The 27755-nt window shown below is 43.5% G+C and overlaps 2 protein-coding genes across 2 annotated transcripts; one reads left to right on the forward strand and one right to left on the reverse strand.

Moving 5' to 3' along the window:
• The first annotated feature begins 59 nt into the window (after positions 1–59).
• On the forward strand, positions 60–5112 carry LAMTOR3 (late endosomal/lysosomal adaptor, MAPK and MTOR activator 3). The gene is made up of 7 exons (XM_082281740.1): positions 60–135; positions 393–446; positions 639–673; positions 1316–1374; positions 2248–2381; positions 3494–3557; positions 4258–5112. Exons 2-7 carry the CDS (start codon positions 438–440, stop codon positions 4329–4331), a joined length of 375 nt encoding a protein of 124 aa, XP_082137866.1. The 5' UTR covers positions 60–135; positions 393–437; the 3' UTR covers positions 4332–5112.
• Positions 5113–7208: 2096 nt separating this feature from the next.
• DAPP1 (dual adaptor of phosphotyrosine and 3-phosphoinositides 1) lies at positions 7209–26407 on the reverse strand (the record flags this gene model as incomplete). Its single annotated transcript, XM_082281789.1, has 9 exons — positions 7209–7259; positions 8205–8292; positions 8817–8902; positions 10867–10929; positions 11167–11214; positions 12526–12656; positions 15334–15467; positions 18662–18784; positions 26346–26407. The coding sequence occupies 9 exons, from the start codon at positions 26405–26407 to the stop codon at positions 7209–7211; spliced, it is 786 nt and encodes a 261-aa protein (XP_082137915.1).
• Positions 26408–27755: the final 1348 nt, after the last annotated feature.

Consider the following 27755-nt stretch of genomic DNA (forward strand, 5'->3'; position numbering starts at 1 on the left):
TTTGTTTTGCTGCCGGGGCGGAGGCGGCGGGGAAGCGGTTCCGGGGCCGGGAGGGCGGTGCCGTCGCTCATGTGACAGCGGCTCCAAGGGGAAGCGGCGACGGAGCCGTGCGGGGCGCGCTGGGGGCGCGGACAGGTACGGCGGGGCGGACAGGGCAGCGCAGCCTACCGCACCCCCCCCTCACCCCCCTCCCGGTGCGCGGTGGTCTCGGCCGAGCCGCGCGCCCTCCCCGGGGTGGCTGGGAACGGCTGTACCACGGCAGCGGGCGGGGGGTGGCGGCCGGCCGGGCCTCGGGGAGAGAGAGAACGCGCGGCCTCCCTCCGGCCGCTCCCCTCCTCGGAGGCGGCGGCCGCGCCTACGGTGACGGGGCGGCCTCTCGTCTTGTCTCGCAGGCCCGCGGAGGTGGCGGCGTCAGCAGCACCGGGCGGGCCCCAGCCATGGCCGACGTGAGTGCGGCTCCGCGGGGCGGGCGGGACGCGGGCGGTTGGCTTCTGGCAGGGGTGGGGTCGGGGGATGCCGCGGTCGGGCCGGGCTGGGCTGGGGCCGGGCCGGGCCGGGTCGGGCGGGGAGAGAGCTCCGGAGCCGCCCCGCCCGCTCCAAGCGGCCGTGAGTAATGCGCCGCCTGTCTCTGCCCGCAGGACCTGAAGCGGTTCCTGTACAAGAAGCTACCGAGGTAACGCGGGGCCGTGCGGGGCGGGCGGCGAGGGCCATCCAGTGCCAACCCCCTGCCATGGGCAGGGACACCTCCCACTAGACCAGGTTGCTCAGAGCCCCATCCAACCTGGCCCTGAATACTGCCAGGGTGGGGTATCCACAGCCTTCCTGGCTAGCCTGTTCTAGTATCAAGAGTAAAAAAATTCTTCCTAATATCTAACCTAAATTTCAATTTGTACCCATTACTCTTTGTCCTATAACTGCAGTTCCTGATTAAGAGTCCCTCTCCAGCTTCTCTGTAAAACCCCTTCAGACACTGGAAGGTTGCTATGAGGTCTCCACTCAACCTTCCCTTCTCCAGGCTGAACAGCCCCAACTTCCTCAGTGCGTCTTCATAGGGGAAGTGCTCCAGCCCTCTTATCAACTTCATGGCTTCCTCTGGACTTGCTCCAGCAGTTCCATGTCCTTCTTTTTATTGGGGCCACCAGACCTGTACTACCTGTACTAAACAGAACAATGCTGAATTAGTGAAGACATCACTTTTTTTCAATGTTTTCCCCTTCCTTGCACATTCATTCACACAAAAAAATCTTTCCTACTAATTACTGTGTTTTTTAAATGGTGTCTCTTCTTTTTTTCTTCCTTTTTTTTTTTCTCCTAGTGTTGAAGGTCTTCATGCTATTGTAGTCTCAGATAGAGATGGTGTGCCTGTTATCAAAGGTAACCTCAGCTTCTCACTGTGCTCTAGCTGAAATCCTGATTGAACAGCAGGGGGTGGAGAAGTACAGAAAAATTTTCATGGTTATTCCAAATAACTGAATATCCCCAGTGGTAGAATTAAATTGGACTTTTATTTCAAGTTCAGTAGTTGATTATATATCTCTTTAAATATGTCCTTTTGTTTGTGCCCTCAGTAATTGTAGTTCATGGAAGTTTTCCTCAGTGATACGGGTTTGGAGTGCTGTAAGGTCCTTGTATCTTCAAGACCCTCACAGGCAAATTGATACTAAGTAGTAGACAGAGCTTGGCAGTGTTTTGTTGCCTGAGCTGGTCTGTGCTCAGAAAGAGTTGTATCCAGCTTTTACACATGTTTAGTTGGATTTTTTTGGTACTCTAGTTTTTATGTTCTGCAGTCCTTGTTTCAGATGTTTTCAGGTTGTGAGTACAGTAGTTTAGGGATACAAAGATTCAAGTATTGCGGATTTATTTTGCTTAATGCCCCAAAGTATTGAAACACGCAGCAGAACTTGCACATCTTCACCTGTTTGCACTCAAGTGATTGTATGGCAGTAATCAGTTCAAAGACTGGAATGGGTGTAGTGAAGGACATGGAAACAAAGGGACATCAGCACTGTTTATCCTAAAGGAAAAGACTTTTCCTAGGAAGGATGCTGGTATAATGAGCTTCGATCATACACAGAGCATTAAATGATGTACTGCTCATGAAGACTGTCTTGTGTTCCTGTGGGAGCACCTCAGATGTGTTGCATGTTCCCCAGCAGCAGATCAGCTTTTGGCAGAGCACTAAGCTAGATGAGGGTTTGGGATGCAGAGATACCATGTAGAGATAAGGATTTTCTTGTTTTGTTCTAGTTGCCAATGATAATGCTCCAGAACATGCGCTGCGACCTGGCTTTCTGTCCACCTTTGCCCTTGCCACAGATCAGGGCAGTAAATTAGGACTCTCTAAAAACAAAAGTATCATCTGCTATTACAATACATACCAGGTGAGTAATGTCAGTGTGCCTTGTCCTCAGTGACTTGAGCTGTTCCTACATTACATTGAGCAAGAGAAAGAGGGTTGTTTAATCTCCTTAAGTTGTTCAAGGTGGATTTTCACTAGGCTGCTGTTGAAGTAATTGTGGTTTATTTGTTACACAGCTTAAATCATGAAGCCAAACTTTCACACTATTTATTAAACTTCTCTTATATTTCTCAAAACTTGAGATTTCCTGCTTGAAAATGGGAAAGTGTTCTGAACAGGTAGTAATTGTGAATTTGCAGTGTTGCTCATATAGTCTTATGAATCTGTTATGAAGGGTTTATGTGCTCTTTTATAAACAGTGTTTGTTTATAATTAGGGACACCTAATATTAATTAAGTGCATGCAGCCTACTTCATAGCTAATCTTGCTGTCAGTATGGCTTTGAGGTAAGAAAGCTTTGAAATACACTCATATTTTTCAAAAACTGATTATTTGTGTCCAGAAGCCCATCATCTACTGCATTTCTGCTCCTTCATGAGTTCTGGTGGTCTTGAGAGCTTTTTATTGTGACTGCAGTAAACTGACCAGCTGTTTAGCCTACAGTGTGTCAAGCTTTGTTTGGAAAATAAATGGGTGAATGAGTTAGTTTGCACACATTAATACATTGCTTTGATTCTCTTAATGCTTCTAGCTTGCTGTTGTGCCCAAGGTGCCAGTTCCCTGTTAATAGAAGAACAGATACTTCTGTACAGGGAACAGTATTGTAGAAAAATAAAGCTGCCTGACCTCCTGTTTCCTGTGGAGGGTGTGGTCTCCAGTGTACTCTGCAGGGGTTGCAGCTGAGGTAGAGTTCTGGTGGACAACACACTATAGAATGTGGAGGCGGAGGGAAATGCCAGGTTCTCCATGTGCCGCTCCGTGTACTGTAGCGTAAGTTCTGTTGGTGTTTTTAACCCTGAATCTTAAGAAATAGGTACACAAATGCTTTCCATATAAATTCTTTCTGAAACAAGCAGCCTCCTCAGTTTAAAGGACAAACAGGAGCAAGAGCCACAGAGGTGGCTTTCCAGTGTATCAGAGCCCTGACATCCAACATGTGTTAGCTGCTGGCTGAGCACTTCTCTCTCCTTGCAGGTGGTGCAGTTCAATCGCTTGCCTTTGGTAGTGAGTTTCATTGCCAGCAGCAATGCCAACACAGGTAGGTCTTCTCATTTATTTTAAATATTGCGCTATTTTAAGGCCCAAGTATTTTAATAATTGAAAATAAATTCCCTGAATTCACTTCAGGCTATATTAACTTTGCTCCTGCTGTGAATTTTGTCGGCATATTGTGAAGGTGAGAAGGAAAAGGTGTGAGTCAAAATTCACAGATTTTAGGTGGCTTGTTATTCTTCTAGAAGCCTATTTCTCCTGTGATTAACCTTGCTCTTGCTGCACTGGCAGGTACTGTGCTGTACAAAACAGCTGTTCAGTCCCTTTCTCTCAGTCCAGTTAACATTCTGCAGGAACATGTGCAGATTTGTCTTCAGTTCTGTGGGATAGGGAAGTCCTTCAGCCAGACCCTAGCCTTGCTCATGAGGGCATTGGCTAATGAATATGAGCAGAAGGGATTTAATTCTGGCACAGCTGCCTGGGCCTCAGCAGCTATGGGAAGTGGCAACACAGTAGTGGGGGAGAGGTGTGCTGCACTGGGTGCCTCTTTTAGTGCCAGGGGCTTTAGACACCCTGCCTGGGGGTGCTCCCCACTGTTCACAGGAAAATGAGTGGCTCACATGGGACATTTCAGGCTTTGAAAAACACTGCCTGTGACCCAGGAGGGGGAGAGAGCTGTGGGCTTTGGAGAGAGGCTTCTCAGTGATGTTGTTTGATGAAATATTCTGTCTCTTCTCTCTTTCCAGGGCTGATTGTAAGTTTAGAGAAGGAGCTCACACCCCTGTTTGAAGAACTGAGGCAGGTTGTTGAAGTTTCTTAGCCTGATGGTATAGCCAGAGTGCAGCATTCCTCTGCAGCCCAGTGGACAGAAAGATTCAATAATCATCAGTCAAATAACACATCTCGGAAGAAATACCACAGCTCCTTAGTATACTAAGTAAGAGTAAATTGTACATAGTACTGAATCTGAAAAGATCTACTAGTGTGTTGTAGGTGGATGTGACTTTAGGCCATGCTTCTTGTATTGTGCAGTACTGGAGAGCCCACCAAAATAGCTCCCATGGAGTTTAGCTCAGCCAGCTGAGCCAGGTTGGCATGATGCCCTTGGCTCAAAGGAGCAACCCCCAGATCTCTTGCTTTACAGGGCACCAGGCACATGGCAGGGTGTGTCCTCAGGCCGGCCACCACTATGTGTGGGAAAGCAGACCAGGTGGAGAGAGTGAGCAGAGATGTGGTTGGAGGCATTGCAAGGGCATGTGTTAGCGGTGATGTGTTGGTACAATCAGTAATGTCCCAGCTTTCTTACGTGGGTGGTACTTTGGCAAGGGAGTGCTACTAATCTGGATGCTAGCTGCATCCTGCTTCCACTAGGAAGAAAGCTGTTTCTATAAAAGCTGTTGCTTTAGGGATTTTTCATGATGCCTAGCTAAAAGCACCCAATGTCTCACTTCTTCATGGGTTTTTTTGTGTAATATGGTTGTGAAGATCTCATGTCTCATAGTCTTTGTGTGGGTTCATCACTGGTGACACTCTCAGCTTATTTACCCTTAGGTTTTCTTAAGCAAATAAATATAAATAAAATATAGTATTTTTAAATGACAGAGCCTGGTCCAGTCTTCTGTTGCACTGTAATACCCCACAGCACATCTGCTTGTCTGTAAAGAGAACAAGTCTCTTAATTGTTTGTAAATGTCCAAAATCCATGAATTTACAGGCTGAAAACTAACAGTGTGTCTCTCAGTTCGGCAGTAATGATACAGAGTCCTAGGGCAGTGCAGAGATCCTATTGCTGGGGGTCAGTCCTGTGCTCTCAGCCCCACCCCGTTGTTCCCTTCCATGTCCCCTTGTGACAGCTGCCAAGCACTGCAGGTCTCTGCCCCAGGCTGGGAAAGAGGATGCCGTGGTCCCTTGTTCACACCTCATCCACCTTTGGTGCATCAGGCAGGATGGGGGGAAAAGAGCGGTGCTGGAAATGACAACTGGGAGTTCTTGGCTCAAAAAGAGAATACAGCTTGTCAGTCAACCCTTTTCCATTTAAACTAAGCTGGAATGGGACTTCTGTTGCTGGTCATTACAGAAGCAGCTGGAAAGTGTGTGTATTTCTGGCAAAATATGTTTGTGTTCCAGCAAAGGCCTCCCTTTGCTGTTTGCTGCTGCTCAACCCATCTGTCTGCGACAGCTTCCACGGCCACCCAACTGCTGTTTCTTTCACTGGCTTCAGTTCGTGACACCATGTGCTGAATAACGTCTCCAGTGTTTTGTGAGGCAGCCTGTCGGTGTGAAAAACGGAAGGCTGCATTTGTGGTTTCCCTACAAGCTCAATTTCCAAGCCATTTTCACAGAACAGTGATGCTGTTGGAGAATATAATCTCTCTCTTCCCCTTATGCTGCCTCTTTCTCACACAAACTCGGCAAAGGTTTTTAACTAAATGGGAGATGCCAGTTTGTTAAAGCTTCATTAAGGGAGAAAGGAGGACAAAGCTTTAACAATACAGTATAGGAATATAAAGACCTGTGGTAGTTTTATAATGACATTTTACTCAGAAAACAGTCTGTATAAAAATATTTACAAATACTTCAAATTTCTAAGCTGAAATAAAATGCTGTCCATATGTCCAAGTCTAGGTTTTTCTTCTTCTTCCAGTGTACTTTTGCCTTCCTCTTCTGCACTCTTCTCCCAGTAAAGGCAGTTATCAAACACCTGCTGCACAAGCATTACCAAACACAGGCCACAGTGTTGCATAGCAGGAGAGGGAACAGATGCTGTTTCAGCATAAATTTGAGCATTTTGTAGGGAGAGAGGGTCCCCCCTCTTTCCCTGCCCCTTGAGGAGGCACAAGAGTACTCAGGGGATCTTGCAGCTGGGTCAAGCTGGTCTTGAGCCTCTCTAGTGTGTCAAACTTTTCTTCCAAATGGAACATCTATTTTGAGTACAGCACCAATGTCCTGGGGTTCCACTTCTTGTCTCTCTAGTGAGCCACAATGCTGTTAAACGTGTGCTAGGAGTGCCAGGAAGCAGCTACTGTTTCTCATAACCCTGGTTTGTATAGAAGTGTGCTTGCAGGATGCTGCTCGCCATTACCTACAGATGCTGTTTGAAACAAGTGTTCGCTTGTAGCCATCACTGTGGTAAAAATGTGTTTAACCAGATCTGAGTGTCATGCATCTGGGATATTGGAAAAGGGCCTTGAAATACTCTCTGGATTGCAATATAAATACTATTTACAAAATGTACTTACTTCTGTCATTTTTCTTTTGGTTTAAAGCCTAAACGGGTAATAAAAAGATATTTAATGTTTCCAGAAAGGACCCATTTTAAATAAGAGGCTCAAGGTTACAGAATATGATACCAATGGTTAGTTGTGATGGAGCTTGCAATAAATTATTAAGAGTGCTCTGAATAACCACAAAAGTTTTGAACAGTGACCACTTCTGTGCTTGGTTGGCAGGTGTTTGAATTAAGTGCGTTACAGGTGTACACCACATGTATCAAACCCACACTGTGGTTTTGCAACTGTCCCCACGTGTGACTCGGCAGCCCCAGAGCTGCAGGATCCTGTGTGTGCAGAGCTGGGTGACATCTGGGTGGGGGCACAGACAGCACTGCAGAGGTGAAGTTGCCCTCTGGTAAGCAATGCCTTTCCCTTGGAGAGAGGCGGTTCCTTCCTGCCAGTGGAGCAGGAGCGCTGGCACACAGCTAGGAACTGAGGGTGGCGTTGCGCTCCTCCAGCTGCTTCCTTATTTGTGACTGCAACAGAAAGACAATCCATTACTGCTTGTCTGTGTGTGGGTGGGTGAGTACAATCAACCCAGTTCCTGGTAGTTTTTAGGAAGTAGTGCTTTCAAGCCTTTACATTGTCTTCTCATTCCTGCCTTCGTGACCTAGGATAAGCAGTTTGTGCTGATGATCCATGGTTACCAGCACATAATGACATCCTTAGAGATGGATGGGTTTTTTCTTACTAATGAGCATGCCTGTTAAAAGTGCATCCCAAAAATGCTGAAGTGGGTTTGCAGGCAGATACATTATGCCCCTGTGCTTGGAACTGGTGAGGCCACACCTCAACTGCTGTGTCCAGTTCTGGGCCCCTCAGTTCAGGAAGGTGGCTGAGTGAGTCCAGAAAAGGCCAGTGGGGGGGAAGGGCCTGGATCCCAAGTCCCATGAGGAGCAGCTGATGGAGGTGGGGGTATTTAGCCTGCAGAAGAGGAGGCTCAGGGGTGACCTTATCACTCTGTAACTCCCTGAAAGGAAGGTGTAGCCAGGTGGGGGTCGGCCTCTTCTCCCAGGCAGCCAGTGACAGGATGAGAGGACATGGCCTCAAGCTGTGCCAGGAGAAGTTTAATCTCAGTATCAGGAGGAATTTCTTCACAGAAAGGGTTGTTAAACATTGGAATGGGCTGCCCAGGAAGGTGGTGGAGTCACCATTCCTGTAGGTGTTTAAAAAAAGACTGGGTGTCTAGCTGGCAAGGTGGTGATAGATCAAAAGTTGGACTTGCTGATTTCAGAGGTCCCTTCCAACCTAATTGATTCTGTGATTATGTGAAAATGGTGTCTTCCAGTCTAGCTGGCCTGGAAGCCAAGTACTCCATTGTTGCAGGTGCTGAGCACTGTAGCACTTGGGTGGCACAGTCCTGGGGGGGGTTTATGATGGCAGTACCAGCTGCTGCCATGTAACAGCACACATCACCTTACCAGTTTCCACCGCAGTATTTTAATCCACTCATCTGCTTCTATCCCAGTTTTTGCACACAGGTAGTATGTCCTTAGTGGGAACACCAAGCTGTAAGTAAACGAAGCTTTCTTCAATTGCTAGGACAACTGGCAGTTCTCCCCAAAACTGAGCTCAGCTGGCCTGTACCAACAGTTGCTTAGACAGAGCAGGGTAGGGAGGCTGTGCTCCCATTCAGTCACCACGGAGTTAACCAAGAATGGGTGACAGTCATTTACAGCTCAGGGAGATGCTGCCCCAGGTCCATAAGGATAAATGACCATCTGGGCACAGAAGAGGTTACCATGTGACCTGTAGCAGTGTCTGACCGCACCATGCATGAGTCTAGGTGATGATTACAGATGCTTACAGAATTAGAAATGCCCACTACACATGGGCCCACCTTTTGCCAGGAGTAATTTGGCAAAGTCATGCAGGACTGACAGAGATTATCTGACAGAAAAAGACTTGTGAGTTAGAGGATGAGCAGGGTCACAACCACCAAGGGACCTTTCAGAAGCATGCATTGTTTACATTTCAAAATTCCCTTTCTATTTTGACCTTCTCAGCAAGATGGAGAAAGTGCTACAACTCACCAGAAACAATTGACTCTTTCCTGGGAATAGTCAAATTGCACAGCTGAGCATTCAGTTAAGTCAAGTGCTCGAATCGGTTCCGTGGCCTTGAAGGGAAAATGGTTTTAAAATGTGGACACAAGAAAACAGAAGATAAGGCTATCTCAGTTCATCTTCAGTGCATCTAGACCTTTACAGGCACCTTCATAGGTTTTTCCAGGCATAGCTACCATAGCTGTAACACTCTAAGCCCAAACTAGCAAGCATAACATCAGTGCTACTATCATATGAAGTGAGCTTCATATGAAAAATGCAGGACAGTTCACATCTGGACAAGCAAGAGAGATCTCTGCTGCAGGAATGTTTAAGCTACATGGAGGCTGCTGAGGGCATGGCTGATGCCTTAGAATGTAACTAACACAGCAGCAAATCTGGTATCATTTTCAGCTAAGGTTTTCAGAAACAAAGGCATTGGTATAGCTCTTATCAGACCTAGCCAGCTGTTGGAGATTTAATAAATTCCTTAGTGCCTTAAAAGGATGAAGCTGGGTAAGGAGAAATGTAGAAGCAGAGCTAAAGCAGTGCTTGCAGCAGGAGTGATAGGTTTGGCTGCCTGAGAAAGAAACACACACACACACACACACACACACACACACACATATATATGTAAAATTTTCTTTGGACAAGCCCAGGTGCAGGGACATAGACTGTGTATAACAGCAACCCATCTCCCTTAGGAGTTTCATTCTCCCTAGGTGTGAGAGTTCTTCCTCCATTTGTTTCAGCCTCACACTGTTAAGACCTCAGAAGAGGCAGCTTAATTGCTTTCTGCCCAAACACCCTTAGCTGTTTTCCATGGTCCTTCATCAGGTGTATGGAGGTGTCTGTTGCTTTCTTATCTTTCTTTATTTTTTTTGCTGGCTCAGTGGCTGTTAGTAATACCCTACATTAGAAGAAAGCCCCTTGTGCTGTGGTGTGCTACCAAATGCTATCCCAGGGTCAGCTGCAAGCTGCTCACCTGTAGCTACCCGCAACCCCACAGCAGTAACAGGAGTGCCAGGAGACACTGGAGTTACTGCCTGGAAGGAAGTCATACTCCTGACAGAGACACCTTCTTGCCTGGTAAGTAACTAATGGAGTGCTGCTCTTGGAAATGCTATCCTGCAAACTTAATTCAAGTTGTCTTGAACTGAAAGAAAAACTGATGGAAAGCTTTACAAAAACCTAACTGTTTGTAAATGGCAATGTTTGGTGAGAGAAGACAGTTGTGTCTGCTCCTGTAAAAATCTGTCAGAGGCTTGAAATAGGGCATGGCAGAGGTGCAGAGGAGAACAGTTTGGCTGTGTTTATGGATGAACCTCAAACAGAGGCATTGTAAGGGCAAAGGAACTCCAGAGGTGTTTCTTATGTTTACTCAGATTAAGATAGAAATGGAGCAGTGACTGTAAGAACCCAATGTTTTTTCCCAGATGCCGCAGGTTAATCTTTGTCAGAAGGAATTTTTAAATGAATGGTTTTCTATGTATGTTGTGAGACCACTTGAAATAAAAGGATGAAATCAAAGAATGCAAAGGATACTACCAGTATTCTTAGAACCATTTCAGCAGCATGCTCTCTGTTAGGTCTAAGCTACCAATAAAGGTTGTGTTGTGCTGGTAGCTTAAAATCCACTTAACAAAGCAACCCAAAAATGTATTCTAGGCCAGGTTGGACAAGGCTTGGAGCAACCTGGTCTAGTGGAAGGTGTTCCTGCCTCTGGTGGAAGGCTTGGAAGTAGATGCTCCTTGAGGTCCCTTCCAACCTGAACTATTCTGTATAAAAAAGCCCTGTAAACTCTTTTCAGTAGCTAAGACTGGCAGAGCACAGTAAATGTTTTCCAGCTGTAAAAATTACTTTCTCTTGTTGAAGTCATCAACAAAACTGACTTTACTTGACAGGTTTTAGCCCTCTGACAGTATGGGAAGCTTTAGCCTGGGAAGCTGTGAATACAGGTGTGAAAAGCCAGCGATACAAGGAGGCTGCAGCTGCCTGTAGAGGTATTTAAACGGTAGAACTGGTGTTTGCTACTTACTGTCTGGTCTTTGAAATACTTAAGTTCATTCCTATGCAGTGTAAACCACCTTGTCTTCCAGTTCTGAAAGATCAAGAACGGATGGTAACTGTCTTGGGAGAGTTTAGTCTGACACTTCTAAGGAAAGAAAAACTTTTAAAGCTGCTCACTTGCTCTGGTTTACAGTTGTGCTTTGTTGTTGCCCAAAACACAAATTGTTCCTCTCTGCAGGGAAATACAGGTGAACCAATTTCAGCCCCACACTGTCTTTAGCTTCTGTGGGTGCTCACAGAGTGGAAGCAATGAGTAAGTTTTCCTTACCTTGACTATTTTGCCTTGTTTTATCAAATATCCTTCTTTGGTACCAAGCTGTGAAGTAACAAGGAAAGGGATTTGGGTTAGAGACTGAGCTCTGCTTCTACTTCCCACATCCCCCTCTTTGCCAGTATCAGGAAGATGCATCAGCAGCCTGTTCTTTGGGAAATTCCCCACAGCCACTTGCCCTCACTCCAACACTCCCCTCAGGTGGCTGGATCCACCACTAGGGTAAACATGGACCTGTGCTGGCTCTGAAGGCAGCCCCCTAGACTGTGCCTCCCTCAGTGGGCTTCTGGCCTGCACCTTCTCAACCAAACACGGCAAAATAGCTGCAGTTACACTTTATTTAGTGAAGCTGGATGGTTGCCTCGGTATGTGTTGTGACCAGAAGCACATGGGGGTTTGGCTGACAGTGGAATTATCCCCAGAAAATGCTCCTCAAATGCAAACAGGGGAAAGTACTCTTTTACTGAGCTCTTCTCTTCTCTCAAACAGGTCCATGCTTGAGAGGAAAAACCTGTTACGTTCAATGTGCTTTTTGAAAAATTGGGGTTTGAACTGTTTCTCTGGCATCATGAGTGGCACTTGGACCTTATGACTTCTCAGATACTGAAACTCTGTATAGGGACCTGGCTGTGAGACTGCAGAGCTCTGAAAATCAAAATCTTGCCAAGTTACCACTTGTTCTTGAAAAAATATTACCTTTTTATTGGTGGTATGTGGAAGTTAAGCTTATTTGGAGGTTAAAGTGTAACTTGGCAATGAAGGGTTGGTTATGAGACACATCAGGAGTGGTTGTTCTAGCAACTTCATTAATCCATATTAACATAACTCTTCCTCTTTTCCCCAAAAATATAGCATAGAATTTAAGTACTTTCCTCTCTGTCCAGAGCAGACTGTTCTGGAGAAACCACCTGTCTTACTTAGATATGAGTTACAAGGGATTTAGAGACTCTAATTGCTGTCCAAGTGAGTCTCAAATGTCAGAACAGCTGGCCCAAATGTATATGATGATTTTTTTGTATTTGTTTTTTTAGTTCATGATAATGTTAATAATGATAAAGGATTCTAAAAGATAACATGAGAATGAAAATCTTTCATATATTTGTTTGGATAGTCAGACTCACCTAGGTCAGCCGCAGACAATGTTTTCCCAGGGACAGCATGGAAGTGACAACAATTATAAAAGTCTTTATTTGCCATGGGACTGTACTGAGCAAATCTGTATTTGTTTTGCCTTGTTTGGCAAAGACTTCCTGTATTTACAAACCCATAAAGGGATTAATAACCAGTCTTACTCCATAGCTCACTCCTGCAATCATGCTAGGCCAGAAGCACCCCTCCCACCAGAACACCACTTACTGAGGGAGCATTTGGGACAAGGTCACTTTCTGTCCTTCCCGTCTGCATTGCAGTGTGAACTCGGACAGACTCATAAATGGAAGGTTCTTCCACTTCCCGTGGGTAGGGATGCTTCAATACAATTAAAGTTCCTGGAGAGAAAAGAGCAGGAGTAAGTCATCTGGCAAGACCGCCTCAGAAAACAACTTGTCAGCAGCTACATCTCTGAGGAATGGTTAACTTCACCTTTTCCTGAAATTAAAAAGGCAACAGTGAAAACTGTAAATATATGACACCTTTTCAAAACCTTTGCCCTTGCAAATGCTTGCATGGAATCTCTTGACTCATTAAATTCCCTTGCTCCCCAGGAGGCTGGCTGGAGGCTAGGCAGGTTGCTAAACTAGATAGGAGGCTGTAACAGTCATTGGGTTTGCCAGCATCCCACTAGTTGGTGCTTAAGTCACTTAATCTGTCAGCGCTTTGGACACAGGCTTCCTAACAGTAAACCCATGTTACCATTGCCTTCAACTGTTCTTACCACAGCTCTTTCCAGTTAAACAGTTTCATTATAGCCCTTCTCCTTTTTCCCCAAATAAGATCATATTTATTGCATGTTCCCTGAAAAAAGCTGCATTTTCAATAGTGAATCTATCACACTTTTCAAAATAGTGAAGAACCCCGTTAAAATAGTAACTGCTCCACCATCTAACTCCATTCTTTAAAAATAATGTCACGGCATACCAAATGCTGCTCCATTTGCATTTTATGCAGATATTGCAGTTCTTAAAGAGGAGAGATGCTGGGATTGGTAATAAGTTGGACTTGAAACCTACAGATGTATGAGTAATTTTAAAGTATTCTGTAATGGGCAGGGCTAAAAAGAGAAGTGAAAAAGTTGTATTTGAAGTAACCAGCTGAAATCTGTTTGCAGGCACGGGAGGGGTATGCAAATGTGATCTATTCAACTTGCTGTAGGTGGAAAGTCAACATTGGTTTATTTCTCTCTGGCCTTGCAGAAAAATAATGCTTTACCATTTAAAATAAAATTGAGAACAGCTCCATCAGCACTCTAGAGAAACTACTCCTAAGCTGTTGCATAGAATCAGGGTGTCATCATCTGTACACCAGGGACAAAAAGCCCCATTGCAGCACTGGAAGGACTAATTTAACATTTTATACAGTATTTGTTTTCTAAAAGTTCTCTGTGGATTTTTTTTTTCCTCCACAGAGACACTTGTACAGAATAATCTGGTAATTATACACAAGGTCTAGCAAAAGCTGCAGTGTAGCAAGATTATTCTGCCATGTCTGCACCTGCTGATGCTTGGCTTGGAGTTGACTCTGTTGAGCCCCTACCCCATTTTTGACAAGAGATGGTCATGACCCAGGAGAACTTTGACACCTGTATCTGAAGGAACATTGCCCGAGCATTAACTTTCTCTTCCTCTCTACTGTTTTCCATGGTATAGTAAGGTGGAAGGTTTTTTAGTATGTTGTTACATTTTTAATTTTTTTTTTTTTATTCTGTAGCACATCTGACTTAGAGGTTTCACAGAGCCAGTAGAATCTGATTAGGAAAACTTAAGGTGACAAGTGTTGATCCCATCCATAGAGATCAGATAAGCAATGTCTTGCTTACTAATGTCTGTAACACATGCAGTGAGGGAGTGAGGAATGGGGAAATCCAAGTTTTATGTCATCTGAAATCTTTACAGAGCTAGGCCTGTGGGTGCATGCCTGATTTCACAGGAAAAATAGCTCACTGGCACAGAGGATACATGTAGGAGCTCTGTGTTAGAAGCACTCTTGAAAGCAGTTTGAAAAGAGAGTGTTTTGAAAGATGCAAGTGCCATATTGAGTGTACAACTGCATGAAGAATTGGCAAAGCAGCCCTTGAATTTAATGTTTGTGTTAGCAGAGTACTGGTGCATGTTTGGTGTGTGACATGTTGCAGTTATTGCATGTGCCAACTATCACTTAACTGGCCTCTTGCATATATAATTAGTACTGCTCTGAGTTATTTGCATACACTTGCCACAGAGGATACTGAAGTTTCTGGCATTAACTTGCACTGACATGTCTTCAACTCTTACCCTTGAAGCTAAACATAAAACTGACATCATGAGAATATCCACTTTGTTTCTCCAGGGGTTCTAATCTGATGGTGTTCAGTTCACTTGTAGGAATCAAGTTTAATATTTTGACCCTTAATTCAGGCAGCACATTGGTTGTTAAAGAAACCTCTGCTTTTTTCTCTCCTCTTAAAAGCGAGACAAATCACCGTGATGGCAGATGGCATCAGCATGGTGATGCACTGTAGGCAGAACAGGAGAGGTGGTTAAAAACACATTCCCTACAGGAAGGAGGAACATAACACTGGAGACTCTGTCCTTGGACAAAGAATAGTGAAACCAAACAATTTTAGGTTGCTTTTCCATTTATTCTTACTGGGGGATTTCAACTTTATAGATGAATATTTATTTCCTCACTAACACCGTGCTTTGGTTTTGCCATTTCTGAAAATGTTCTGTTCTACCAGAATGTCTCTCGGTATTTTGAAATGCTTCCTCCTCTCAGAAATCAAAAGGAGCTCAGAGCCCAGGTTAGCAAAAGCCCAATAAGCTTGTGTGGTTTATCTTCAAAGAACTTGAAAGACTTTTTTTGGAGTGGAATTTTTTTAGATACCTGAGGTTAATACAAATGTGAATTTATGAAGAGGAGCACTTTAGAAAAAGATCTATTTGCTAACACATCAGAAGTTCCTTTTAGTTAGGTCTCTGTGGAGCATGGCTATAAATGTGTTCACACACACAATATGGCTCTCCTTACCTGTTTCACTGCCAATTAAAGGCTGGTTTGCAAAATGCATGACCAATTCCTTCAAGCTAGAAAATTCATTAAATCCAAATTTGAATGAAGTTCCTGTATGTTCAACATGGAAGTGTTTCACCGAATCTTTTCCCCTAAAATAAAAGAGGAAAATTTGTCATAACATAAATGCCAAAGGCATTTGGCATGTACAATCCTTAAATAGCAGCTTTCACTGCAGCGAATCTGACCCAGATCACAGGCTGATGATCATTGTCCTAGAGTCATACTACTGCCATCACTGTCCCTCACTAATACTCATCACATCTGGGCATCAGATTTTAATTGCCGATTTACAGATATGAGATGATGAAAGCCTAGAAAGGCCTAGTAGGTTCATTTAACCCTTGCATCAGCAAAAAGACTCACAGAAGATATTTCCAGCCTTCTGCCTAAATAGGATGAAATCCCTTCACTTTCTGGACTTTAGTCTTGATTGTGTACTCAGTATGTGTATTGCTTTTCAAGTAGCATCCCAGTCTCATTGAAAATGTCTTCTGTTTCCCTTTGAAAAATAGGCTGTCTCCGTTTCGCACCCAACCAGGAGTTTAAAAACCTAGTTTTAAGTACCTAGGGCTTTAGAATTTGTTTGCTTTGTCTCTGTACTCGGATGATTGGTTCCACTAGGATGGGCACTGACAAACGTGAATCAGGGTCCTTGTTCTGTAAGGGAAGTAACAGCTTTTGTTTATGAAACCTGATGGCATTTAGAGAAGTGTGCAAGGTCTCACTTCCTGGGTGGGCAATTATTTTGACTTCAAAAGATAGTGAAGCACTTACTGCAAGTATTTCTCCAGTGAAAAAGCTACTTTTGTTAATTTTTATTTATTTTAATTTAATGCACCCAAAATAGTTGAGTAAACTTTGTCTGACGAAGAACTTATATAGCAAATATACTGAAAAAATATGGTGAAGAAAATGAATTATAGTCTCTTTCATCGTTTATTGCCACTTCCAAAGAAGATTATGATTTCAAACAGGTATTTAAATATTTATCTTTGAACAGTATTTATGACACTGTAGAAGATGCCTCTATGGGCCTCACACATGTTTTGTGCTACAGTCAGCTGGGGCACAACTAGCCAAGTGCAAATGCTCCACAGCAGGGAGGAGCTGCTGTGACTCTGCTGCCATTACAGGGTTTTCCATCTTTTTGTTTAATTTCACACGACAACGTTGCAATGAGAGCAAATTCTACTCTGCTTCCTACTTCCTTTTCAAACTGGCTAATGGGGGAGGGGATTTCAGGCAATATGCAATCTCTCTTCTGCAGCTGTCAATAAAAACCTCAAGGGATGTCTAAGCATTTTTTCCTTGAAAAAAAACCCCAAACCATAATAATGACTGAAGTTCCTTGTAAGGCTGAGGCAGAAAGTAAAGTAAAAGCTACAGAAGACATTTTAGGACAGAAGGAAAATGACAGCTAGAATTGCTGAAGTTATCCTGACGTTATATTCTGCAGAAGTGTATCAGAACAAAATTGAATTATTCTAAAATTAAGTTTTAATATTAGTCAAAAAAGAAAACATAAAATTAAACAGTAGAAAAATTGTAAAACATTTTAAAATCAGAATCAGTATTCAAAGGAGCTGTACCACCAGAAACAACAGAGACTAACAGAATAAAAGATCAAACTCCAGACTGGGCTGTTCAGTTCATACGGTAACGCAGTAGCTAACTCTCGCTACATGAAGAGCTCAGCAAAGGATTGGAATGGGTTCAAAATAGACTTTTGTAGGTCTTCTAAGGCTAGAATCTGTTAAAGCAGCAAATTTATTTTCATTAACTAACACTTCTGTTTCCTATTAAAAGAACTATTTAAATTTTAGCTTATTATAATAAGTTGTTTCCTGAAAGCTCTTTAAAACTACCTTCAAGATACGTATAAATTTTATTTAATTTTCTGAGGTAGTTATCTCAAATAATGCTTAGTTACATTTTGAAGTAAAAAAATATTAACCAACAAAAGTCATCAATTTTTTTTTTTTTTAAGGAAAGCTATTACTTATAAATGCCACTATTCTTTTTGGCAACACTTGCACTCAATTCAGTCATCGCTACCCTGAATACTCATTTTGTAACATCACCTTCAGATCTGACAGGCATTCCCCAAGCTCCTTGTAAATAGGGCTCCCGATAGTGGTAATAATTTCAACAGTGTGTGTATAGGCACACTTGCTCCTACATTGTCTATCAGAAATGGGTGAAACACCTCATCGTTGCCTTTTCTGGAGAACAGGGTCTGTGCAAATTGCACTTTTCTCAGCTCCCAAGCAACACTCTTCCAAATTGTAACAGCTTCTGGTACTGAATATGCAGAAAGCCACAATCTCTATGGCATATGCTGTGCTCCTGTCAGGGGTGTAAATAACCAGCAGCCTCACACAGACCAAAATTACTTTAAAAAGTTACTGTGATTCAGCTGAGTTGTGGCCAAGAATTTTTCAGAGGCTCAGGTTACAGCAGAAATGAGCTTGAATGCACCAGCTTAAAATTTTGGTCTCAAAGGCTGCTTGTATCACACAGTTGCCAAAGGCTACGAATGTATTTAGGGCTGGTTAGCTCCACCCAGCTGACATGCATGGACTTCCTTGTGTGTCTATTGCATGTGTCCTTAGGTTGCCTCGCTAAAATACGTGGCTTCTCTCTTTCTTGGAGATCATTTAAATGTGATTCAGTAGTGAAGTATCCAGGCCAGGCTACCTCTGCTTTATATTGGTTGTATCCTGGACAGTTGTTTCCTAAACTGCTGTAATTGACTTCAAGGCCCTGATATCTATCACTTGCAAGATGCTGTTCAAATCAGTCCTGCAGACCTGGCTAAGACTGAACCTTAGCCCACAACAGAGGAGTAAAACCATCCATTCAAACACTGGATCATCCTTCAGAGATGATGGTTCCTATACAGTGATTCAGAAACTAGTGTGGTTAGCACCTGTTAACTGTTTGCTGCTATCCTCATCATAAAAGTTTTCTACTCCAATCAGCTGTTTCTTAAGCTCTTTTAACTGACATGCAGATTTTTATCATGCAGACTAAAAATTTACAGCCATTCTATAGAATTAGGTTTTCTACCAATAAGATAAATTCATAATTTTGAAAAATGAGAGCGATTGTCAAATCCAATTCAATTTTTTCCTCTAACAAAATGTCATTCAGTGGGATTATACCAATAGAAATATATTTCAAAATTGTTTAAGCCCTAGGAAAATAAAACCTGTAAAGCATGGGCCATTCAAACATGGAAGTAAGTGCAGCATTAGATTAGTTCACTCTGTCCATACCCTACCTTACAGAGAGGGAGTACAAATCTTCCCTTTCATTACTCTTCCTCAAAAGATAGCTCCCATCCTGCCCATTGGAGAGCAGCAGCGCCTCTGCTGCGTGTCGGGTGAGGTTGTCATGGTACCACCTGGGGAGACACAAGGGGTTAAAGCACCATTCACTCAGCTCTTAACTGGCTGCTGCTTTTTGAAGCAGGGTTATTTGCAGTCTTCCTCTACAATTTTAAGTTACCACCCTCCTCACAGGCACTCACAGTTTACACAGATTTGTGCCACTTTCAGTGGCCTCCTTTTGATCTGCTCAAAAATTAACATTTTTTGTTGATGCAGAGTTCTGTACAAACAGCTGACTGTTTTTCTGGATCTAAAAAATTCTGCAAATTCTACTTGCATGAACAGCAAATTACCCAGGTCTGTGCTGGTGCTGATAAGGTGAAAGCAGTTTTGGGGGGTATACAGAATCCTTTGTCTATTTTCAGAAGCTGTATTTCCTGATATATATATATATTCTTTGGTACACTTCCTCTTCTGGCCAAACAGGCAGCACTTAAACTCCTCATAAACTCTGTACTTCCCTCAATGCATCTTCACTGCCAAGATCTGCAATTAAACATGCTTGCCTAAGCTTAGAATTAAAGGGATCAAAATTAAGTGTCAGAATTTCAGTGAAAATTAAGATATCTTGCTGTGGTTACCACTTGGCCATACATGGTCTGAGCAACAAAGGAAAACATAAAAACACTGTTTCAATTTATCTTCAGTGAAAATTAATTTCATTTTTATATGAAAATTTTTTTGCAAGGAAATCACAGGGAAAAAATCCTGTGAAGAAGTCCAGGAAGTGTAGTTTATGGGTTTGTTTCCATTCAGAATGTTCCACAATAGAAACACTCAATTTTTTCACTAGACAAGGATCTCGCTGGAAATGAACCTGAGACTGAACACAAAGAGCTGGAGCTATAAAAGGCTGGAGCTGCGGAGGGAGGGACACTAGACCCAAGGCTCTGCTGGGAGCAAGCTTCCCTTGTCTGTGTGTGGAGTGGTGCCTTTCCCTCCCTTTAAACTGTGCGCGCCTGTAGCGCTGGGATCAAAGCGGGTCACTGCTTCAGCCAAAGAAACACAGTTTCACTGAAAGCAGGAGTGCCATCGCAGCCCTTTCCAGAACTTGCGTCGTGGCAGTCTTCAAAATGAAACAGGTGTAATTGTATCCTCTTTCTCCTTAGCTGTTCATCCCAAGTTTCCACCAAACTTGGCATCTCACACAAAGTTTTAACTCTGAATTTGGATGGCTGCCTATTTGAAAGGCCAGCTGGCTGATAAATTGCTTTATGAGAGACTGCGGACTGTTAACCCAGAGGAAGCCAAGATCCATGTGAAACTCAATACAGGCAGGGTGTTGCTGCTTTGGCTCTAGAATGTGGTCCATCTACACAGTAGAATAAAATAATGAATATTTAAAGATCAAAGTGTCATCCTCTAGAACACCTGTTAGCCAAAATCCGCTTTGGGATTAACTGCCCAAGTAAGTAACAGGCAAAGGTCAGATCTGTCCTGATGTGGAGAGGATTGTATCAGCATGGCCAGACCTGCAGCTGAGAATGCAGCACTGTGTTTTGGGTGGGATTTCATAAGGCTGCTTGGCTCACTTCTGTGCAAAAGAAGCAGATGTTGAGAAAATCTGTGAGTGGTCATTGACATAGTTTGAAGTTGCTCATAACTGCATCATTACCTTCTTTCCAAAAAAAGCCTTTTATTAAAATTTTAGAAGAAGTCAAGTTTTAAAAATACTGTTTAAATTCACTATCCTTACACATAAAAGGCTAGTGACTAATGAAATGTTACTGCTATGCAAAAAATAGGTAAACCAACCAAAAAAAAACCAACAAAACCATTGATTGGGAAAATAATGTTGTCTGAAAGTGCAGTTTTAAAACTTTGCTGACAAGGCTGCACCAGTTTCTTGCCTAAATATGCTGTCTCAGACAAAAATCCCTCAAATGTTACTGTGTTCCTCTTGTTCAGCTCAAAAAATAGAAGCGGATGGGAGACAGTAATGCAGATCTTGGTGTCAAAGGGACTGTTACACATAGTTTTGGGTTTTTTCCTCTTCCTGGCTGTGACAGAGGGTTCAATCAGGTTACTTTGATATTCCACTGTGAAAATGGTCACACAAGCTTCATTCCAATTGCATAAACACAGGTAAAATTTTAAAATGCTATAGAAAATTTAGAATTTGCACCACAGACCACCAGGAAGGTAAACAAATACACACCTATGCAGTCTGCTCTTACAATCAAGCCCGAGCTGATTGTAGAAGGGAAGTAGAAATAAGCAGGACAAAAAATAAGCCAAAACAGTCCTGTGGTTAGACATTACTAGGTATGCTTCAGGTAAATTTAAGTATTTGTCAGAGGGAGAATCCTTCTATTTATCTGTTTCAGAAAAAAAACTTTTAAGCAGTTCTCTGAAATTTGCAGGCATACAAGATGGGAGTTATGGCTCATTTGGCAAAACTGTAAAAGGCAGTCCACCTTCAGCCTACATTTTGGTTGTCTTCTGAGTTACACCTGGGGCAGGAAACTTGATACAAAACACAATACTGTATCTACCTTCATGCCTTCTTAAAATGAGACATTAAGGAAATTAAAATGCTTTACAAACACCCATCTCTTTGAAGCTGCTAAAAAGTCCTTCATAAAGCTGAATTGTCTTAAATCTTTGATTTTTGAACCATGGTGGATAATGTTAGATAATAAGGCTGTTTCTGAAGGTCCTTCCAAAAGTCATCTTTATAGAGTCTTGTATTCACAAAAAAAAATCCAGAAATATGCTCTGTACTTTGACACCTTTCAGACTGAAAATCATCAGAAGTGTAAAAATTGCCTGAGGTTCTTGATTGAGATTTCTCTGAAGAAATACAAGAAGAAAGACAGATGGAAGTCTTTCCCAGCTTCAAAGCCACTTCTGCTGGCTACCCTTGGCCCTGTATACCCTCCTGTCTGATATATATACATCTGGGAGATTTCTCTTTTCTAATTATTTCATTTCTCCTATTAAAAAAAAAAAATCTATGTAGTCAACTTTTTGGGGTTCCTTTTCTATGATTTGACTAGCAATCTCAGGCTCAGAATTTATAGCTGCTGTCACTTATCCATTCTTGCTACTTTAACTTCATCCTAAACGACACTAAATCTCTTTATCCCACCCATGTAAGCACATTTGTGCTGTCAGTGTGTGTTGTTGAATGACCACACTGTCCTTCCTGCTCTTTGGAATGGCCAGTGAAAGCCTGTCTTAGGATGGACACGCACAGCCAGTGAGATTACTTTTGTTAGCCCTTGAAAAACAAAGCCTTTTCTGATTTTAGCCTGTTCTTCAGGTCAGACTGCTTTGGTGACCTTAGAGGAAGGACTTTACTGGCACAGCTTTTATGGGAAGGAGAAGGAAGTGAGACAACCCCAGAGAGCTCAAACTCATCAGAGCACACAGCCTTGCCCCGAAGGTCTGCCCATCCAGTCACCAGTGGGGTTTCCCCGTGGAACAAGCTGGTGGCTGCTACAGTACACACCATGTCTGTGCTGGCCAGCTGTGCCCCTGCAGCTGTGCTAATCATCACAACTCCAAAACAGGATGCACTCACGATAAAATCTCTTCTTAAGAAGATTTCTGTGTAGCTAATGCAGTGACTAAAACTACCTGCACTGTGGTGAAATCAGGAATATGTTACAGCAATGTTTGGGATGGGAAACTCACTCTTCAGGTTAGAACATCATCCTCAAAATGTTCATTTCTTCTTTAACAACACAAGTTGTTCAAATGAAAAGTGTTGATGCAACTCCATATCTATGTCCCCTGCGGATCAGAGAGCCCTTAGGTATGGCATCTGTCATTTCTGATAATGCTGTTTTCAAAGAAACCATATGGATATTTTGCAAAACATTTCTGCCTGTGTAAATAGGGGCTGCTGAATAAACTTGTAGCTAGTATCAGGTGCATTAATTTTTTAACAATAATAGACTACACAAGGAACACAAACACTCATCCATGAAAGGATGGATGTGGAGTGACTTGGATAATTCTCTTCTGAGCCATTTTTATGTGCAAACTGTGTAACATCCAAAAATTACTATAAAATTGATTCACTGGTTCTCTATTTTTGGCACTCTGTATTTCAGCAACTTCCAGCTCTTATCTGTCAAGTTCAGTAGTTTGAGATTTTTTGAATTTGTTTTTCCTAATACCAAGCCCTAGAAGCATTACCCATCATCTGAAAATTGCAAAAGGGTTCTCTGTACCCAACGTCACTAAAAGCGAAGTTTTGGCAATGTTTTTAATGGTGCATGAATTGACAGAGCTCTAGAGAATCTACAAAAGGGCAAGAACACTAAGACAGAAGTTACATGTGTCAGGCAACCAAAACTGGTATTTATTAGACATCCTTTCAATGTGTTACACTGAAACACTTAATCATGCACCTATATAAAGTACTCTGTTGGAATACAAGGATGCCATCATATGGGAAAAAATAATTTAAAAATAGAAATAAGAGGAAGTAACGTCATTGTATCCAGTCTTAAGGTTTCTGTCTTCTAACTGTAGACTTTCACTAGCTCAGCTTCTGCTTTTCACTTCAATTTTCTCTCCCCCTTCTTTCAACTGCCTTCATTCTGATTTTCACCCATTATTTGGCCCACTTTCTAGTCACTTTAATTTTTCTCTTGCTTAAATCAGAAAATAGAGATGAAAAAATTCTTATGACAATTTACCCTGTTCCAGTCTAACATGTTCCTCAATTCCTCAATTTTATTATCACCTGATCTAGGCCTGTGGCCTAATTTCTCTTCTGTTACTCAAACTAAGCATGAAATGTATTGTCCAGTCTTACAAATATCATCTGTCATGGTATTGTCAAACCTGGAAGAGTATAAAAGCTCTGCTGCAAGGGGTGACAAAGAAAGCTTGGACTGTAGAAGGAAAAAAGGCTAAAGAAATTTGTTGCCTCTTGCCCTGTGCCTTTCACTTTCAACAGACAAATGGTGTCACCCAAACTATGCTGTACTGGGAGGGAACCTGTGCTACCAGACCAGCCTGTAATTACTCGGATGACGAGATATTCCACATTCTCATCTCTTGCACAAATAACAATTCCCCAAACTCACGCAGTACGTGCTTAGCCACAGGAGTTCCACACTGCAGTATTCCTTCTGTCCTTTCAGCTCTAACAGCAATAAAGGCAACTGGAAAATGGATACACTCCAGGAATAACCAAAGAGGCCTTCAGAGAACAATCCCATTGTCAGTTTCCTTTTCCTTTAAGCCATGGTGCTTATGTATCTTCTGGCAAACTTCAGTGTTCCCTTTTAAATATTTTGCTAGATTTAGGGACAAAGTCAATCGGTGAGGCAACAAGTTTTGAACAATGTGTTTGGGTTTTCACCTTCCTTTTCATTAAGCATTAGGTCCACCCATATACATTTCAATACAATGAAACTGACTGTAATCTGAATTTTCACTACATTGCTGCAACTTTCCATTCTGTTGAGCAGCTAACCTGGTAAACTATGAGCATATGCTGATACGCAGCCTCTTCTCTTAAGAGTAAAGTCCTTCCCATTTCACACTTCTTTAAACCTCATCTAACTTCTTTGATTTTTGAACCAGAAAGCAGAAGCTTTAAAATAAACTGCTTCAAATTCCCCCCCAAAGGTACATAAATGTTGAAGCTGCTTCTCTTTTGAATGACCACTGTCTCTGTTGGACACACACTCCTCACCAGAACTGGGTCTCAGTTGTGCTGGATACTGCATCAGCTGTCAGGGGAACTCTGCACTGTGAGAGTATGGGACTAAGTTTAGGGTGGAAAACCCTTGTGATGGCTGCAAATTTAATTCTACAGTCTAGAGAGTGACACACCTACTTGTCACAGCTGAAAAAGTATTTACATTAAGACATCTTTCAGGTTATGCTACAAGAATGTCTGCTGCATGAGGACTTCTTTTTCATCTTTAGGGGGAAAAAAAGAAGAAAAAGAAGTGGCTTTAGTACCAGCTGAAAAGAAAGGGCCTTGTTTAATAATTGGAAGGGACTGTCCTTGCCTGGCATTGCTTATTTAACTTTAATGCATTTAACTTAACACACTTCCCGGAAGGAGATGCATAGTGTTCTATAAAAGGGTGAAGAGTTTAGGTTTTCCATTGAAGTGGAAGTAAAAGAAAGTAGCTACAGCTTTAAAAATGCATATTTGTAGCCTTCTCATTTGTATTCTTCCTTCTTATGGATACCACATTAAGTACCACATCAAGCTGCATTTCTACAAGACCATCTATGAGGATGAAGTCCATGCTGTTTATAGGCACATGTTACTGGCATATATTAACTCAGACCATATAGTGTAAATCAACAAAAGTCTGGTAATTGGGAATCATGCTTCCCACAACAGCAGCAACCAATTTTTCTTTCCTTCTTCCCTGTAGATACTGTTTTAGGATGAGCGTAATCCTACAGGTATAAAGAAAAAGTATCTAATGGCTACTCTGGGTACCACTGGAAAGTGACTTTACTTAGTTTCATAAGTGTTAGGTGCTTCAGTTAGTAACCATTTCATTAAAAGCTTCTTTTAAATATTGGGAAGTAGCAGCAGTGTGAAGATAGCAATTCCAAGTCATTTTGTTGTGCTCCGATTATTCACTAAGTGAATGAATTGCAAAAATAAGCAATGAGTTGGTTCCAATCCACAAGTACTCAGGGAGCAAAACACCTTTTTCTTTTTTCATCAATTCTTTTTGAATGCAGAGGTGACACCAGAGCCTTTTTGCCTTGTCAGAACGATCACTGGCCTTTCTTCTGCTTTGCCTCCCCTGTGCCTTGCTGCCACTGATCCCACCCTGCCTAGATCCATCTGTGCTGCTCCTCCAGCCCGTGTTTCTTCTTGCCCGCGGCAATGCTGCCGGTGACAGTGACCCAAGCCTTCCTTCTGTAAAAACCAAAACTAACTGGCAGACAAAATGGGCGAGTCATATCAGACAGGGAACAGGGTCTGTTGCAACCTTCAGCCTTCCTTTTTGCTCCTGGGGTTTTGCTTTTCGGTGAGTATGATGTCCTCCTACTGGCTGTGAATTGTCCGCTGCTCTCTCTCCTGAAGCCTCAGGCACCTTTGGGAATCCTGCTGCTTCCCGGGGCCCAGCAAGGATAGCAGCTCTCCAGACCAGAGCCCAGGCCAAGCTACAAGGAGGCAGCTGAAGGGATGCCACAGGGAGGACAGGGATCTGAGGACAACCTCTGGATGTGGTGCTCCCTGGAAACGCGGGGAAGCGGCACGGCACAACCCGGGCTCTCTCCGATGGCGATGGCTTCAAGGCCACAGAGATTCTCTGAGGGAAGCTGCACCCCTGCCGCCAGCTCTCCACTACATTTGAAACGTGTGTCTTCGCTCTCGTTTTTCTAACTATTATTTATTTCTCACCTCTGCCACCGGGACGTGGCGCTGGGTCCGTCCGAGGGCCCACAGCATCCACGGAGCCCTTTGGCAGCCTCGCTCAGGCAGACCCCGCGTTACTTCATCCCTCACTCATCACCGAAATCCAGCAGCCAGCCCCAGCAGCTCCCGCCCTGCCAGCCCCGCCGGCTGTCCCGGCACCCCAGGGCGGTCACTGAGGGCGCCCTTGGTGCGGTCCCCCGAGCGCCGCTTACCCGAGCGCCATCAGCTCCCGGTCCAGCGGCGCGGCGGGACGCGGCTCCCGGAGCTGGGCCATGATCCGCAGCTGCTCCGCCGCCTCCGCGGGGCTGAGGAAGTGCGGGCCGGCACCTCCCCGGGCGGGGCCCATCCCCTCCCGGCCCGGCCCAGCCCAGCCCGGCCCGTCCCGTCCCGCCTCGCCGCCCCGGAGCGCCCCGGCCCCAGGTGGAGACCCCCCCATCCCCCGGCAGGAGCGGCCAGAGCCCCCCGGCTTCCAGCTGTGCCCGGTGTGCGCCGCCACGCTCCCATACTGCTGACACTTGGGTTTATCCCCACAATAATTCATTGCTTTCATCTGTACGTCCCAGAAGTTCGTATTCCAAAGGATTTCGTTGTCGGTTCGTTTTTCTCCTGCAATCAATCAATGAATGCCCCTCGCCTCTTCTGTGTCCGCCAAGGTACTCAGCGAGGAAATCTGTGGATTATTCTGTAAGTGTCAGGTGTTCAGTCCTGTCCCCAGCCAGCCCCCAGAGCTCAGGGGGGTTGTGGCTTGCCCCGCCGAGCGCAGCTCTCCATGGACCTGCCGCTGGATTACCAGGGAAGGGGGATGTTGCCTGCCATCGCCCCTGGTATCCCGACCCGCTGATTTCCGTGGTGATCCTCCGTGCAGGTTTTGAAGGGCTCACGCTGTCTTTCTGAAACAGGAATAGGAACATAAACTACCAGAAAGATACAACTTCATTCCCTCTTCGGAAGTATCGAGAGGAGTGAGCTCAGTGGATGAGAAATTTCTGAGCGTTGTTTGGCGTCTGTTCTTTCCTGTGCTTAAACGATCTCCTGCAATGCTAGAGCTTATTTGTATTCCCCGATACTTCATGGGCAGTAATCATTATAGGTGTGGCGAATTCCTTACTAAAATTCTTTGACAGAAAGACAGGACTCCACAAAAAAAAAAAAAAAAAAAAAAAAAAAAAAAAAAAAAAAAAAAAAGACAGAGTGTTCTTTTCCGTCCATATTGAAGTTTTCACCAGGTATCCAGTACTGAAAATAAGTTGTTTCCAGAAAAACTGGTATTTAAAGAGGATGGAACATCTACTTATTTTCCCACAAGCAGTCATATTAACTGCATGCTCAGTGTGGGGCTAGGAGCCATTTGGAACAGGATTTCTTAGCCTGCAGCTCCTGCTGGTCTTGGGGAATCAGTTTTGAAAGAGCTTTTCTAGCCTCCCAGATGGGAAAAGCTTCAGAGGGATTCCATGTGTCAGATGAGACTGTCCTTTGTTTGAGCTTCTAGTTGTGGCTGCAAGGTGCTCTGCTTCTGTGCTTAACTGTTCATGTCAACAGGCAGACATTCAGTTGTAGATAAAGATTTTGCAAATAAACTGAGGAGTTTTTTCCTTACTAGGAAAAAATCACTTTTTAGTGGC

This window comes from Coloeus monedula (genome assembly GCF_965178545.1).
Source record: "Coloeus monedula genome assembly, chromosome: 5".
Classification (NCBI taxonomy): Eukaryota; Metazoa; Chordata; class Aves; order Passeriformes; family Corvidae; genus Coloeus; species Coloeus monedula.

Bases quoted from the DNA above. Each gene is read 5' to 3' on its own strand.
- LAMTOR3 (XM_082281740.1), top strand. The intron at 1,375-2,247 runs GTAACCTCAGCT...GTTTTGTTCTAG, and splicing joins TGGTGTGCCTGTTATCAAAG to TTGCCAATGATAATGCTCCA. The intron at 3,558-4,257 runs GTAGGTCTTCTC...CTCTCTTTCCAG, and splicing joins CAGCAGCAATGCCAACACAG to GGCTGATTGTAAGTTTAGAG.